This window comes from Loxodonta africana, chromosome 17, assembly GCF_030014295.1.
Source record: "Loxodonta africana isolate mLoxAfr1 chromosome 17, mLoxAfr1.hap2, whole genome shotgun sequence".
Taxonomy (NCBI): Eukaryota; Metazoa; Chordata; class Mammalia; order Proboscidea; family Elephantidae; genus Loxodonta; species Loxodonta africana.
Window position 1 is genome coordinate 75,308,778 of NC_087358.1, and position 16,915 is coordinate 75,325,692.

A 16,915-nucleotide genomic window follows, 5' to 3' on the forward strand; every position below is an offset into this window, starting at 1 on the left:
TGGCTCTGTCACTAGCTGTATAAAGCTGGGCAGATCACTTACCTTTCTGCACCTATTTCTTCTTTTGTACTAGGAAATCATTAATTTATTCACCAAATATTTCTTGAGCACCTATTTTATGCCAGGCACCATTCTAGGAACAAGGATTGCAATGGTGAATAAGACAATTTACTTCATCACTCTACTTTACTGTTTTGTTTTTTTAATTGGCCTTTTAAGAACTTCATATTCAACTTTAAGTAAAATTCTGCAAATGCTTTTATAAAGTACACATTCCATCAGGGCAAGATAGACGATAAACATAAACATACTAGACAACTTCAGATAGTCATAAATACTCTGTAGAAAAGGAAAAAATTTTGAACTAGAGGGTTCCTTAGGTAAGTACAGTTACGGTTAACGCACTTTTCTGTACACAAGTTATACTTCAACAAAAATGTTAAAAAAAAAAAAAGTCAAAGTAAGGATCTCCAATCACACTGTCTAGCATTCAGTCACATTCTTCAGGGCTACAGTGGTTGGTTAAGCATTCAGCTGCTAACAGAGAGCTTGGTGGTTCCAACCCACTCGGTCGTGCCATGAAAGAAAGGCCTGGTGATCTGTTTCTGAAAAGATTACAGCCCAGAAAACCCTATGGGGCCATTCTACTCCGTCACATGAGGCTGCTATGAGTGGAAATGGACTGGACAGCACCCAACAATAACAGGTGAATCTTAGCAGGATCTGCCCAATGCATCTCTCAAAATTCTCTTCCAGCCTTGATTCTTTTCTGGAAAAATGTTGATGCCAACATGCAGCTTCCGTACTGCACTCTAGGCCAGTGGTCCCCCCCTGTGACTCACTAGCTGGTGTTTTTCCTCGGGGTTTATGTTCATACAGTTCAAGGCGTGGGCGCCCCTCATCTCTTCTGGGCCACTGTTCACTGCCTTCACGAGAGGCAGGAAACACCCACGTCTTTCTCTTCCATTTTTTAAATCTCTAAAACCAGTTTTGAAAAATTAAACATATATGCCTCATGCTTTGTACATCAAAAACAGATACAGAAAAGAAAAACTAATATATCAGGCAGCACGCCCTATGGTAATCTTCTTAACCTCTGTGGCTCTTCTACCCAAAACGACGGACGAAGCGCCCACTTTTCCGCCTCATCTTCCCGGCCCCGGCGGCACGGTGTGCGCGGCAGGGTGTGCACACTCGGCCACCCCACCACCCGGCTCTCCCCGGCCGCCCTCCGGCCCGCCCGCCCACTCGGTCCAGGCGCCCTCTCCGAGTCAGGGACTAAAATTCGGTGGGCGGAAGAGCGGAAGCGCTTGGGGGCTACAGGCTCCGCCCCCGGACGCGGGCGATACCGGAACACAGTTTCCGGCCCCTGTTGTCCACCGGAACGCGAAAGGAGCGGAACTCGCCAGGCTAGGGAACGGAAGAGCGAGTGGGACGTGTTTGGCAGAGGGACGTGCTGTTCCCGGTTAAACTGTATTTTCGGCGATGTTTCCTCGGGTCTCGGCTTTGCTACCGCTTAGCCACTTCTCCCGCCTCCTTTTATCCTCTGGGAGCGCCGAGGTACCGGCGGCTGCGGTTCTGCTGCTCGCGGCTCCACACGGAACGGTCAGGTAACGCACGTCAGCTGTAGGCCCCGCAGGTCGTCGAGCAGGCCCCTGCCCTTGCCTGCCGTTATGTCACTTTATTCTCCCGCTGCCCGGGGTCGGCGCGACAGCCCGCGAGGCCTCAGGGACCGTTAAGCCTGAGGAGAGAAATCCCAGAAGGAGCAGGTGACGTCCCCAAGGTCACGGAGCGTGGGCAGCGGCTGCGGGTGCGAACGTGCCGCCGGCGGCCCCTGCTCTGAGCTCGCAGCTCCGGCCCTGGAGTCCTGCCTCACTGTGGTGGCTCTCCTCGTCGCCGCCTTTGTTCTGTAGTCCGTTACTGAGCGTGCAGGCCGAGGTACCGGGACGCGCGGTCGTGCCCTCGCGGAGGCCGCGTGCTGAGGTGGGGAGGGAGTGCAGCGCTCGGCCTTCAGCCAGCGAGTCGCTCGTTGGAGAAAAGGCTCAGGGGATCTCTTCTGGAAGGGAAACCTGATAAAGCCTTAAGGGGGACCCCAGGCGGAGTTACCAGAAAGAAGCGAAGTTGCCGCATGCTTGGCCTTGGTACTTCTCGTCCTCAGAGCTCTCCTGTTGTGAAAACTCAGCTGTGCCGCGCCTGCTGCTCGGCCGGTCTGGCTCAGTGCAGTCCTGAAGTGGCTTGGTCGCAGTGGGGTGGGAAGAAGCCACTGCGTGGATCAGGAATGGATAGCATGTGGTACTGGTGGGGTGCTCAGAGAGAGCGAGGATTTCAGCTGGCTGCCCTGGACGATCGGGGTATCACTACTGGAAACAAGAAAAAGGAGCAGGTTTTAGAAAAAAAGGGAAATGTGTCATAGTTTTTAAAACATAAAACACCTGTTCATGGTAAGGGGTTGGTTCAATACATTCGTTCCTGTTCGGTCGATTCCGACTCACAGCCACCCTGTCGGACAGAGTAGAACTGCCCCATAGGGTTTCCAAAGAGCTGGCTGGTCGATTCGAACTGCCGACGTTTTGGTTAGCAGCCATAGCTCTTAACCACTGCACCACCAGGACTCCTGGTCCAGTACACCAGGGTGAGAAATGGAAAGTCTGGGATGGGAGCTCTTGAACATGTTTGTTTTTTTTTAAATAATTTTTATTGAGCTTTAAGTGAACATTTACAAATCAAGTCAGTCTGTCACATATAAGCTTATATACACCTTACTCCGTACTCCCACTTACTCTCCCCCTAATGAGTCAGCCCGCTCTCTCCTTCCAGTCTCTCCTTTCGTGACAATTTTGCCAGTTTCTAACCCTCTCTACCTTCCTATCTCCTCTCCAGACAGGAGATGCCAACACAGTCTCAAGTGTCCATCTGATACAAGTAGCTCACTCTTCATCAGCATCTCTCTCCAACCCATTGTCCAGTCCCTTCCATGTCTGATGAGTTGTCTTCGGGGATGGTTCCTGTCCTGTGCCAACAGAAGGGTTGGGGACCATGACCACCGGGATTCCTCTAGTCTCAGTTAGACCATTAAGTCTGGTCTTTTTATGAGAATTTGGGGTCTGCATCCCACTGATCTCCTGCTCCCTCAGGGGTTCTTCGTTGTGCTCCCTGTCAGGGCAGTCATTGGTTGTGGCCGGTTGAACATGGTTTTGATGTGTTGTATTTGAAGTGCTGATGAGATGCCCTCAATGGAAATGAGCTCAGGTGGGAGGTTAAGACTAGAATTTTATTAGTGTTATGAAGTTAGTTCTTATGCATGATTTGCCTGTAAAAAATAGAGATTACTTTTGTAGTACTACATACAGCAGTCTTGGAAGGAAACAATGAAGTAAGTTATATTGGGTATATGTGAGATCCATTCTGTTATAATAAAACCTTTAATATTAGTGTATTTAACTTTCAGATGTAAAATAACAATTAGAGCATTTTCTTTATACTGTTTCTTTATACTATCTTTTACATTTTATACCATTGCTTTTGTATCTCAGGATACTGGCTCAGGCTAGTCTGTGTCTAGAACTACACTGATGTGTATACTTGGCATATTATGGTTGAAGATGTTTTAATGTTTGAGTTCTTAGCGTTAAGAATTCTTTTGCGTGGGTCTGATCTGAAATAGGTATAATCGTTTGTATTGCTCTTTCTCCTAAGTATACTAATTAAGAGAGCAGAGTGATAACCCTAGCCATGGAATATTCTTTTTTTCTGTTCCATTTTAGCTTGGCTTATAAATGGTAGTTGGTTAAATGACATGTTCTAGCTCAATGAGAAAGTTGATCAGATTAGGGTAATACACAGGAGATTTTTTTTTAAGACTGTAACCTTTTTTTATTGAAAGAAATTTCTTTATTTTTGTATTGTTTAAATATGACTGTAAAAGGTATTAATATATCTTGTTAAGAGCAAAGACTTGGGAATCAGTCATATTTAGGTTTGAGAATAAGAAGTTGTCATTTACGAGCCATGTTTAAATGTTTCTGAACATTTCTTATGTCATGGAGCACATTGAAAATGATATTTGTACAGAATCCTGGGATAAATGGAGGGAGGCACTAGCAGCTCCAGGCTCTACCCTTCTACTATAAGGACCAAAAACCAAAACAAAACAAAGCAAACCTGTTGCCATCGAGCCGATTCCGACTCATAGCAATGCTACAGGACAGAAGAGAACTCTGCCCCATAGGGTTTCCGGGGAGCAGCTGGTGGATTTGAACTGCTGTTCTTCTGATTAGCAGCCATAGCTCTTAACCACTATGCTACCAGGGCTCCACTATAAGGACCAAGTGGATGAAAATCTTAGCACGCTGCCACCTACTTGTGGCACACCAGTGTGTTTCAGGCCTTAGTGAGCTTTGTGACCTTGAGCAAGTTCCAGTTTCTTTATCTGCAAAATGGGGTTAATACCTACCTCATGGGTTTGATGTGAGTATGAGATAAATGTACATAAGATACATTGCACATAGGTATTGGCACATAGTTGTATGCTCAATGAATAGTAAATTGTTAGGATTAACAGTGGTAATAAAAAGCAAAAGCACCCTTACCCATTGCTGGTGGGAATGCAAAATGGTATAACTGTTGTAAAAAATAGCGTGACACAAAACAGGAGAGGTCAGCAAAACTGGACTAAACCGAATGCAGAAGAAGTTTCCTGAATACAGCTGAACGCTTCGAAGCCCAGAGTAGCAAGGACTGGGGTTTAGGGACCATGGTTTCAGGAGACATCTAAGTCAATTGGCATAACAAAATGTATTAAAATGTTCTGCATCCCACTTTGGTGAGTCGTGTCTAGGGTCTTAAACGCTAGCAAGCAGCCATCTAAGATGCATCAATTGGTCTCAACCCACCTGGAGCAAAGGAGAATGAAGAACACCAAAGACATAAGGTAAAGATGAGCCCAAGAGACAGAAAGGGCAACATAAACCAGAGACTTCATCAGTCTGAGACCGGACGAACTAGATGGTGCATGGCTACCACTGATGACTGCCCTGACAGGGAACACAACAGAGAATCCCTGATGGAGCAGGAAAACAGTGGGATGCAAATCTCAAATTCTCATAAAAAGACCAGACTTAATGATCTGATTAAGACTAGAGGGACTCCAGAGATCATCGTCCCTGGACGCTTTGTTATCGCAAGACTGGAACCATTCCCGAAACCAACTCTTCAGACAGGGATTGGACTGGACTATAGGACAGAAAATGATACTGGTGAGGAGTGAGCTCCTTGGCTCAGGTTGACACATGAGACTGTGTGGGTAACTCCTGTCTGGGGGCGAGATGAGAAAGCAGAGGGGGACAGGAACTGATTGAATGGACATTGGGAATACAGGCTGGAGAGAAGGAGTGTGCTGTCTCATTAGGGGGAGAACAGCTAGGAGTACGTAACAAGGTGTGTATAAGTTTTTGTATGAGACACAAACTTGATTTGTAAGCTTTCACTTAAAGCACGATTGAAAAAAAAAACAAAACAATGTGACAGTTCCTTAGAAAACTGTTTATAGAACTGCCATATGACCCAGCAATTCTGCTCCTAGGTATATATTCAAAAGACCTGAAAACAGACGTGTACACCAATGTTGATTGTAACACTGTTCATAATAGCCAAAAGTTGGAAACAACCTAAATGCCCATAGACAGATAAAAGGGAGGCGGGCTAACGGTGATGGAAATACCATGTTGATTAAGGGTAAGATTGCACAGCAGGTTATTGTAATTGCTGTCAATAAGTTGTACACTGTAAAAAAGTTGAATTGGCAAAGGTCGTGTGATAGATATATTTACAACAATGACAAAAAAGAAAAAGTAGCTGCTGAGGCTGCTTATGTATAACCTCATGGGATTTGCTTTCTTACTTTGGAGGTTTAGGGACATGGTTTCATGGGGTATTCCAGCTAATTGGCCTAATAGCATATTTATTGCCTCTGTTGTACCTCACAGTTTGATGTGTAGTGCCTAGGGTCTTAAAAACTTGCAAGTGGCCATCCAAGACAGTTGGTCTCTATTGGTCTCATTTGTTCTCTCTTCACCTGGAGTAAACAGAGGAAGAAAGAGAGTCAGGAATAGGAGAAAAGTATGGAATGTGTGATTCATTGCCTCCGTGAACAACTAAACTGCCTCCTTGGTCATGAGACCAGAAGAACTGGATGCTGCCCGGCTACCATTACTGAACATTTTCATCAGAGATTCCATAGAAGAATCCTGATCAAAAGGGGAGAAATGCAGAATGGGCTTTCAAATTCTCATGGATTCTAGACTTCTTGGAGCCATTAAAGTTGGATGAACCCCTGACACTATTGCCCTGAGATAATCTTTAAACCTTAAATCAAAAATATCCCCTGAAGTCTCCTTAAAACTAAACAATAGTTTAGCTTAACTAGTAAAAAATGTTTGCCTTGAGCATTAAGCTTTTTTAAGAACTATCTATATGGGATTAAATTGACAACAGCAACTCGAAGGATTAGATAGCAACGTTGGAGGGCAGTGAATTTATGTTAATGGGTGAGGAACAACCCAGAAAAGGAGGGTAACAATGGTTGCAAAACTCGAAGAATGTAATCAGTGTCACTAAATGGTATGTGTAGAAACTTTTTTTTTTTAAAGGCAAATGAAAAGAGCTTGAATTGAAAATTTTTTCAAAAGTTTTTGAGTTATTGCTTTATTATTTTGTATTTTTCATTTTTTCTTTAATGTATCTTTCCTAGGACAAAAAATAATATCCAGAGATATTTTGGCATTAACAGCGTGATCTATAACAAGAAAGATGAGCAGTCTTTTCCAACGCATGAGACTTCTCAGGAAACTTCCAACAGCGACAACAGTGTAAAGGAGAACACGAAAAAAGACTTGATAAATATTATTAAAGGTATGAAAATTGGATTAAGTACAGTAAATGTACAGACAACCAAGCCACCCAACAGAAGACCACTTAAAAATTTGAAGACCGCAATTGGCAGAGTTCAAACAGCTACAGAAAATACCACAAAGAAGAGGTAAATTGAATTGAAACTTGAATGTTCTTCTTTGAAATAATTTCTGAAACTTAGTAAGCTTTTGCTTCTAGAAATTGTTTTTGTTTTTATTAGAGCACATGGGAGATAATGAAGAATAAATATCACTTTGTAATCTCAGGAACTCTAATTTTTTGAGGAATAGTGATCTTATTGAGAATTTCACACGTCTCACATATTTACCAGTGTTATTAACTCCCATTTAATTGCCACTTTAAGCTGTTAATAAGTATCTTTTACAACCTGATTGAAGGTAGCTTCATGTCTGTGAAGAACTTACTTGTTTGAAATCTTTTGTTTTAAAAATTCCTTCTTAAAAGAAAATTTAGCATGTTGGTTACAACTTTGATGATAACTCCTTTGACCAGTAGTTATTAGTGCTTTCAGCTTTCTTATATGGTTTCCTCAAGGTATTATAATACATGTGCTTGTTAAAAGAGTATATTTTATTGATTCTAAGTACAGGTAGTTCCCAGCTTATGATGGGGTTCTGTTCCGACAACTTTGTCGTAAGTTGGTTCTGACATAAGTCAAATACTTTTTTTTTTTTTTTAAGTTTCATTATTATTGCCGTTTATTATCGGTATCTTTATAGACCTTTATTTGTCTTTGGGGGTTGGAAATATTACTCATAAGCTTACAGGTATATTTTAATACATGCATACATTAAAAAATAGACAAATTATAAAGAACCTACTCAGATGATGAAATTAACAGCCAATGTTTCTGTTCAGAGGAAACACTGAATAAAATCACACTAAAGGCTTGGTCTACAATGAAGTCAGCATCAGTGTTATAACAGTGAAGTTGGAGTCAGGGGCATGCACAGTTCAATTGCCATATGTTGTTAGAGGTAAACATTGCTCGGCTTTCTATCCATTATGACTGCTGACACTAACACCAGCTTCATTGTAGACGGGCCATAGCTTGCTATATGGCAGTGTTTTATAGAGTAAACGATAACATCGAACATCTGAGAATGATAACATTAGCAAATTACATGCTGCAACATTATATTTGGTACATATCACAGCAGGGAGGTGTACCAAAAATACAGATGGCAGTTAAATGTGGTTCATGCTGCAACATTATATTTAGTACACATCACTAACAGTGAGGCGTACAAAAAATACAGATGGTAGTTAAATGTGGTTCATCGTAACTCAACATACATGGTGTCAAGGACTACCTGTACAATCAGTGGTATTTTAGCATTGTGTTTTAGTTTAAATGGCAGAATTTTGCTTCAGTGATACATAAAATAATGCTCTGTCTTACATCAGTGACATCCTTAGAAGGCTTCTTGGTTCCCCTGTAGTATCACATTTGTATCAAAAGTATCTCTGGAAAGTGTAATTGGGCGGTAGAGAGTGAGCTGTCCTTGGGTGGTGCAAATGGTTAGGTGGTCGGCTGCTAACCCAAAGGTTGGTGGTTCAAATCCACCTGGAGAAATACCTGGCAATCTACTTCTGAAAGATCACAGCCATTGAAAACTGTATGGAGTACAGTTCTACTCTGACACACATGGGATTACCATGAATTGGGATAGACTTGAAGGCAACTGGTTTTTTGTTTTTAGAGAATAATCGAATTCAGTTAGTGGATGCCTATAATAGGTATTTCCTCTTCCTTTTAGAAACAAAAACCAAATGAATAACCATATATAAATATATAATATGCACACACATATATAAATGCAAAAGTAATTCTTAATCTTTGGGAAAAAATTTTAAAAACTGTAAAGAAAAAAGAATCACTAGTAGTTCCATCTTCCTGGAATAACTTCTATTTACATTTTAATGGAATTTTTTTCTGTGCTTGTACACATTTGTAAATACTTTCAAAAATGCGATAATCTATTTTGTAGTCTGCTTTTTTCATGTAGCAATTCATTGTGACCCTTTTCCTTGGCTAGTAAATATTTTTTACACTATAATGCATGCATAATATTCCATTCCATGGATACATAGTACAAGCTCTTTTGACCCACTGACTTACCAGAGCAAATGATCCCCATCCCTCTACTGACTGCGAATGGCTGGTAGGCAGCTCTGTTAAACTCTAACATACTTGAACTTGAGTTGTATCCATATCAAGAATGGGCATCTTCACACCTGATAGCAGGGTCCTCGAAGGACACACATCCCAAGAGAGATCTGGGCAAAAGCTATACTGCACTGTCTTACCTAGCGTCACAAGTCGTAGCATCACTTCTGGCTCATTTGGTTTGTGGAGGCAGACACAAAGTCTTCCCTGATTTCAAGGAGGGGGAGATAACCTGCATTTATTGATGGGGGTGTGGCAAAGTTTTGGAAGAGCACATGGGACCAGGAATATTGCTGTGCCTATTTTCTGAAAATGTAATCTGCCACATCTGGTAACCTGATAACTAGAATGTCAGCTCCATTATGGGCATTATTGTCACGATAAAATCGACCCCTGGCAGGTTGCACCTGAACTGGGAGAACTCCCAAGAACCTGACAAGGACACCATATTTAGGTTTTCCTTGAGAGGAACTACGGAGCCCTAGTGGTGCAGTGGTTAAGTGTTGAGCTGCTAACTAAAAGGTTGGCAGTTGGGATCCACCAGCTATTCCTTGGAAATGCTGTGGGGCAGTTCTCTGTCCTATAGGGTCGCTATGGGTTGCAGTCGACTTGGGGCGATGGGGTTTGAGAGGAGTTACTCTTGTATCTACATATCCCTTGCAAGAACCTGGACACTCGGGCTGTGGCCTTGTCACAAGAGATCCTGGCCCCCCCTGGGGCACTAAACCAGGCCGCTCCCACACCTGCCTCGTGTGGATCTCGTTTCCCAGCTCTTGGATGGCTGCATCAGCTGTCACCTGCATGAATGCTATTCTGCCAGCCTGCTGTGTTTCTTTATCTTTCAGAATACACTGGGGCCAGCCATGTCCGTGGTGGTCTTGTGAGTCTGAATGTTTAGTGGATCCTAATACCTGGTGGGTGCTACTGTAACAAAAATTTCTAGTTCCTGCTTTAATTGCTTTTCTGTTAACCAAGAACTACCAGTTGCTATCATTCGGTAAGAAGGCTTAACTAATCCTGTGTGTGAAATTTAGATTATTTCTAGTTTTTCACTAGTATAAAATCATGCTACAGTTAACATCAATCATGCATTCAGCGCCCTTATCATTTGCCATTTTTTCTCAGGCCCTGTCCTAAGCATGGAGAAAGAGCATTGAATAAAACAAAGTCCCTGCTCCCTGCATTATAGTGGGGAAGGGTGTACACTCACACCGTAAATACACACACGTACATGCTCACACGTATGCGCACATGCATAATATACCAAATGGTGAAAAATGAGAAATAAGGGAGATGAGGCTGGAAAGGTGTTATTTTTAAAAGAGTGACCAGGGAAGGACTCTGATAAGGTAACATATGAGCAAAGACACAGAATAAAGCTTAAGGTAAAGCCGTGCAGGTCTCTGAGAAGTGATTTGCTTCCCAGGCACAGGAGATAAATCTGCTTAGGCCTTGAGCTGGGCGTATACAATGTCTCTCAAATTCCACGTAGCTGATTATTTTCTTTTAGAAGTAGAATTGCTCGGTCAAAGCATATGCGTGTTTTACCCAAAAAAAAAAAAACAAAAAAAAACCCACTGCCGTCAAGTCGACTCCGACTCATAGCGACCCTATAGGACAGAGTAGAACTGCCCCGTAGAGTTCCAAGGAGCACCTGGCAGATTCGAACTACTGACCTTTTGCTTAGCAGCTGTAGCACTTAACCACTACACCACCAGGGTTTCTGATGCATGTTTTAGACTTTTGATAAATATCACCGGATTGCCTGCCTAAAGTTGTACCAGTTTATACATCCCCTGAATAGCATGTCTTTGCCTCATTAGGGTTTCTTTTCTGATATCATGTATGTCCCATACGGCTCATTTTAAAGATATTTAGGAAATACAGAAGGGCACAAAATCAACAAGTAAGCATTCGTGGAATGCCTTTATAAATTATAGAATAGAACAGATTGTTAAAAGATACCTTAACAAGTTCTAGTCACCTTGTTAAGTAATTACCACATTTCCTGTTATAAAGCCAGAGGCAGTGATTATAAAGGAAACTAGTGATATAAAAGCATGATTCTGGAAAATGAAGGCTCGTCTCTTCTTTGCAAACTCTCTTCGGATACATATATTGACATTTGAAAACAAAGTTCACCGGGAGTTTATGAAAGAAATACAGTGATTTGGGAATAAAGTTTAAGCTTTAGTCACAAATAAAAGTTTTAAAAGTCGTACACTTCTTTTTAAACTTACTGTTATATTTTCTCTTTAATTCTTTGCTATTTTTCTTCCATTTCTGTTAGAGTTTGAGCTACCATATCTTGGTGAAGTATTTAAAATCTTAATCTAACAGCATTGGGGATTTGAGAACTTTGACTTGCTTGTTTGATGACAGATCATGATACAGAAAGCCAAGTTACAGTAGAACGTTAGTTTGCATCTCACTCGTTGAGATGGCAAGTCTCAGTGCATTGAAAAATGTTGTAAATAATTTCTTTTTATGTCTGGCATATTTTTCTATTAACTTTCCCTGATTTATTTAGGAGTAGCTTTTTAATTTTTTTTTAGGTTTTTTTTTTTTATTAACTTTTATTGAGCTTCAAGTGAACGTTTACAAATCAAGTCAGACTGTCACATATAAGTTTATATACACCTTACTCCGTGCTCCTACTTGCTCTCCCCCTAATGAGTCAGCCCTTCCAGTCTCTCCTTTCATGACAGTTTTGCCAGCTTCCAATTCTCTCTATCCTCCCATCCCCGCTCCAGACAGGAGATGCCAACACAGTCTCAAGTGACCACTTGATATAATTAGCTCACTCTTCATCAGCATGTCTCACCTACCCACTGTCCAGTCCCTTCCATGTCTGATGAGTTGTCTTCGGGGATGGTTCCTGTCCTGTGCCAACAGAAGGTTTGGGGACCATGACCACCGGGATTCCTCTAGTCTCAGTCAGACCATTAAGTCTGGTCTTTTTATGAGAATTTGGGGTCTGCATCCCACCGATCTCCTGCTCCCTCAGGGGTTCTCTGTTGCGCTCCCTGACAGGGCAGTCATCGATTGTGGCCGGGCACCAACTAGTTCTTCTGGTCTCAGGATGATGTAGGTCTCTGGTTCATGTGGCCCTTTCTGTCTCTTGGGCTCTTAGTTGTCGTGTGACCTTGGTGTTCTTCATTCTTTTTTTTAGGTTTTTATTGTGGAGAATGTCAAACATATATACAAAGTAAACAAAATAGTATAACGGACCCCTTTGTACCTGTCACCTGCCATCAGTAATTATTAATATTTTGCCAGTCCTGTATTATCCAAAGCTCCACCCACTCTTCTTTCCTATTTGCTGATGATAATGATTTATGGTTCTTTTTTTAAGGAAAATTTACTTATGTCGAAATGTACAAATCTTAGCTATACAGTTTGACAAATGGATGTGCCTGTGTAACCCACACGCATATCAAGATGCAGAATATTTCCCATTTTCGTCTCAGTCAGCAGCTCTGTGTCCTAAGGCAACTGCTGTTCTGATTATTTTTCACCTCAGATTAGTTTTGCCTGCTCTAGAACTTGATGCAAATGGAATCATACGGTATGTACTCTTGTATCCAGCTTCTTTCATTCTCTCTAATGTCTGTGAGATTGATTCTTCTTGTTGGTGAGAGCTGAGTACTGTTCCATTGTATGGCTATATCACAATTTTTTTTATCCATTCTCTGTATGATAGAAATTTGGGTTGTTTCCAGTTTTTTACTATTATGAATAAAGCTGCTGTAAACAGATTTAACAATTTTGTATTCCTTATAATATATATTGTTTTTGAAATAAAATGTCATCTCATTAAAAATTCCACTAATTTAGAATTTTTGAGGTTGATGCCTCACCCCTCCACCTTAATACATTGTTCTGAGTTAGTGTTGTGCATCAGCAGGTATCCACTAACTTTGTTGTTACTGTTTTTAGCTGCTGGTGGGTCGGTATTAACTCATAGTGACCGCGTGTGACAGAGTAGAACTGCCCTGTAGGGCTTTCTAGGCTATCATCTTTGCCAGATCTTTCTCTCACAGAACCGCTGGGCGGGTTTGAACTACCAGCCATTCGGTTAGTAGGCGCATGCTTAATTGCATGACCAGGGCTCCTTTTCACTTTAACGTTTCAAAGTTTATATAAAACTAATACCTAATATTTGAGAATCAAATTTGTCAGAAATTTCATAAAATCGAATGATACTTTTATGAATATAGAAGTGTTCTTTAAAATATCACTTAACTTTTCACTAAACTGGTGGCATAAGTAGTGCTTTTTTTCTTTCTCATTTGTTTTTCATTTTCTTTTTCAGAAATGAGCCCTTGAGTCCTGAGTTACTGGCAGCTGCATCTGCCGTTGCAGAGTCTCTTCCCTTTGACAAGCAGACAACCAAGTCTGAGCTGCTCAGACAGCTCCGGCGGCACGAGGAAGACATGCGGGCACAGAAGGAGGGGAGGCAACAAAAAGTTAGGTTAGTGCATGGGGTAGTTACCTCAGAAGAAGGAGGGGAGGTGACGAAAAGTTAGGTTAGTGCATGGGGTAGTTACCTCAGCAGAAGGAGGGGAGGTGACGAAAAGTTAGGTTAGTGCATGGGGTAGTTACCTCAGCAGAAGGAGGGGAGGTGACGAAAAGTTAGGTTAGTGCATGGGGTAGTTACCTCAGCAGAAGGAGGGGAAGTGACGAAAAGTTAGGTTAGTGCATGGGGTAGTTACCTCAGCAGTGCTTGTGACTTAACACAGGCAGTTTCCTCTCTCTGTGAGCACTGCATAGATAATGTTCAAGGAGAGTGCTAATAAAACACAGGATAAGTAAAATGAACCTCAGAAATGGAATTTTAGCAATTTGACACCTAGTCTCTTAAGTAAGATTGTGGTTGTTTAAAGACCAATTTGAATGGTTTAACTTTTAGGAAGTTGTGCAGTTTCTTGTCCCTGAAAAAGAAGTGATTAATGTTACTGTAAATAAATAAATAGGTAGACAAATAGTAGAATAAGATCATTTCTCTGAGAATTATTTCAGTTAAATAATTTGCTGATTTTATTCACAGTGTCATAGTCTTCAGGCCTGTTAGCTTCTCTTTCCCCTCTTAGACTTATGGTTGAGCTGACATCTTTTCCCACAAACGGTTCATCTCTCACACTTGACACCAGGTTATACTGCTTGCTGCCGAAATACATTAAGTGGTGAGGCTACTTTGCTTTAGAGAGTGATCTAAATCAGTAGCTCTCAAGGAGGGTGTGCACCAGATTTACCCTGGGAAGAAAAAGAGAAATACAGATATCTGGACTGTCAGATGACCCATTTTGTTTGTGTTTGAACAAAAAAGGGCAATAAATAAATACGGCTAAATTTGCAGTGATGAGGTCGGACCTTATTAAGTAGTCAGGTTATTGAATCTCAGTGATAGGTGTACTAATGTTGATTGTACTTTCCTACCAACTCTGGATGTTTGACAGTATCTCTTAAGTAACACTTTTAATTATGTTTTAAATGAAGATTTCTGAAGAACATCTTTAAAAGATAGAAATAAGCATAATACTAATGGTCTATGGTATGTGAATGTTAATGTGTAAAATAAATTTTTTATTTAAACATAATTTTTATGCTGCATTAGTGAATAAAAGTGAGATAAGAATTCAGCAATATGAATCTCCTGTTTAAGAAAGTAAATTGTTGTGTAGTGGAAATTTCTGATACACTCAACTTTTTATTGTTTCAGTTTCGGTAACATAATATCGGGTATGAAAGTTGCCAAATCTGCTACAGCCAGAGTTAGTAGGAGACCAGAGCATCAGATTCAGTTTGATGACGGGTCTGATGATTATTTGGACCATCAAAAGAGCGCTGATCTTAGACAAAGGTATTCAGGCTTCTCAGTCTATTTGATTTTGTTTCTTTTTACGTTAACTATAAATTTACCTTATTGCTTGTTACTGATTGGTGTCTGAGCATTATGGGTGCATTTATATCTGTTTTCTCACTCTATATACCATTTTCTAGAGAGGGAAAAATGTTCAGGATCTAGCATTCGGAGTCAACGCAACAGCAACTGACAACAACAGACGTTTTTCTGTTGCATACGTTTAAATGGGCCCTGCTTCACATCTACCCCCACTGACTAGGATCTCTTGATTTAGAATACATGGAGCTAACTAGATTATGAACAAAAGAACATTTTGCAAGAAGTATTATTTTCATTCTGAACACAAGTTCCTAACAATGTATATTCGTTTATCTGTTATTTATTTACGGTCATCTTTCTTCATACCTTGAAGAACTAACCCACCGTCCAATTAAAAAAAGGGATATAATACCTTAAAGGGGTAGATTATTTGTGATGATTTGAATTGAAAGCCTAGAAAGTGATAGTTGGAGAAGGGAAATCATACCTTTAGCATGGTCTGACAAAGACTAACCCAGCTTTATAGCAGGGTGTGCTCACAGGTGGGGTATTTTCAATATTTTGTGTATTCCATGGAATTTGTTTTAAGTATAAAGTATAATATAAAAAACTGACATAGTGCCTTCCAGATGTTAAATTAGTAATTTGTACAGGAAGATTAAAAAAGATGGTGAGCAGTTAACAGCAGGTACAGGACTTTGGAAGATTATGTGCTTGGAATTTTACTTAAGACTCCTCAAGAATATTTAACTGAATCAACCTTTTTTTGAAATGATTCCATGCAGTTACATGAGAATGGTATATCATAGTTTGATTTTTTAATGATATTAGCTGTTATTAAAAGTAAGCCAACAAAGATTGAACAGACCCATGGAACAAAATGAGCCTAAAGGGGCACACCAGCACTGGGGCAGGGACTGGAAGGCAGGAGGGCACAGGAAAGCTGGTTGAGAAGGGAGAATGTTGATATATCATGGAGTTGTTAACCAGTGTCATAAAATAATGTGTCCAGTGTTTGATGAAAAATTAGTTTGTTCTGTAAATCTTCATCTAAAGTTCAATAAAAAATAAATAAAGTAAGGCAGCAAGGGAGAAACAAAAAAAAGTAGGAAAGGGGTTTCGTTGGATACAGTGACTGCTCAAAAGCTGACTAAAATACTTTAGAATGAGGGGAAGCAATGGTGAGATACCACGTTGTCCAACCTGCTCTGACTTGGGTGGGATTTGGGGGTGATTGGCTAAGACAGAAGACTGATGGCACAGTAGCTAAGCACTCGACATGAACCAAAAGGTTGGCAGTTCAAACCCACCAGCTGCTCTGTGGGAGGAAGATGTAGCAGTCTGCTTCCATAAAGAGTACAGCCTTGGGAACCCTATGAGGCAGTCCTACTCTGTCCTGCAGGGTCGCTATGAGTCAGAATCGACTTGACAGCAGTGGGTTTTGTTTGGCTGAGACAGCATTGACCTGCATTGAGAGCCAGAATATAGGCTGAGCTGATTCCTTCAGTTAGAGACTGAGCAGTGTGCGTCATCCAGCACTGGCTTTGGAGTCCCACTGGCTGACTCAGAATCCTGGCACTGGCACTGAGAAGTTCTGTGACAGCCAGCGTTCAGAGTCTCCGCCAGACTCAGCTTCCCACCTATAAAAGGCTGATTGTGAAACCTAGCTTAAATGTCTTTCTTGAGGAATAGGGGGAAAAAAAAGTAAACTATCTTACCTACTCAGTGCTCAGACGTTAATTCCCCTCCTTCCTCTTTAGCGCATTCCTCTTTTAAAATTCTGTGCTCTGCAGGGCAGTTAATACTGGGAGTCCTGCTCTCTTCACTTCGAGTTACCTAATTCACCATCCTGCCTACCTAACACTCATTTATGGAAAGCTGGGTAGAGGGGAGCTACTTAATCATCATCC

General features: G+C 41.2%; 1 protein-coding gene across 4 annotated transcripts in view; it reads left to right on the forward strand.

The window, feature by feature from the left end:
• Positions 1-1,380: 1,380 nt before the first annotated feature.
• MRPS31 (mitochondrial ribosomal protein S31) overlaps positions 1,381-16,915 on the forward strand; it is a 41,350-nt gene continuing 25,815 nt past the window's right edge. The window contains exons 1-4 of one of the 4 annotated variants that reach the window (XM_064270195.1): positions 1,381-1,610; positions 6,749-7,036; positions 13,416-13,574; positions 14,823-14,963. In XM_064270195.1, coding sequence (XP_064126265.1) covers positions 1,486-1,610; positions 6,749-7,036; positions 13,416-13,574; positions 14,823-14,963 — 713 coding nt within the window. In that variant the 5' untranslated portion in view covers positions 1,381-1,485. The remainder of the gene's footprint in view (positions 1,611-6,748; positions 7,037-13,415; positions 13,575-14,822; positions 14,964-16,915) is intronic. The other 3 variants (XM_010592646.3, XM_023551359.2, XM_023551358.2) reach the window with 3 other exon arrangements.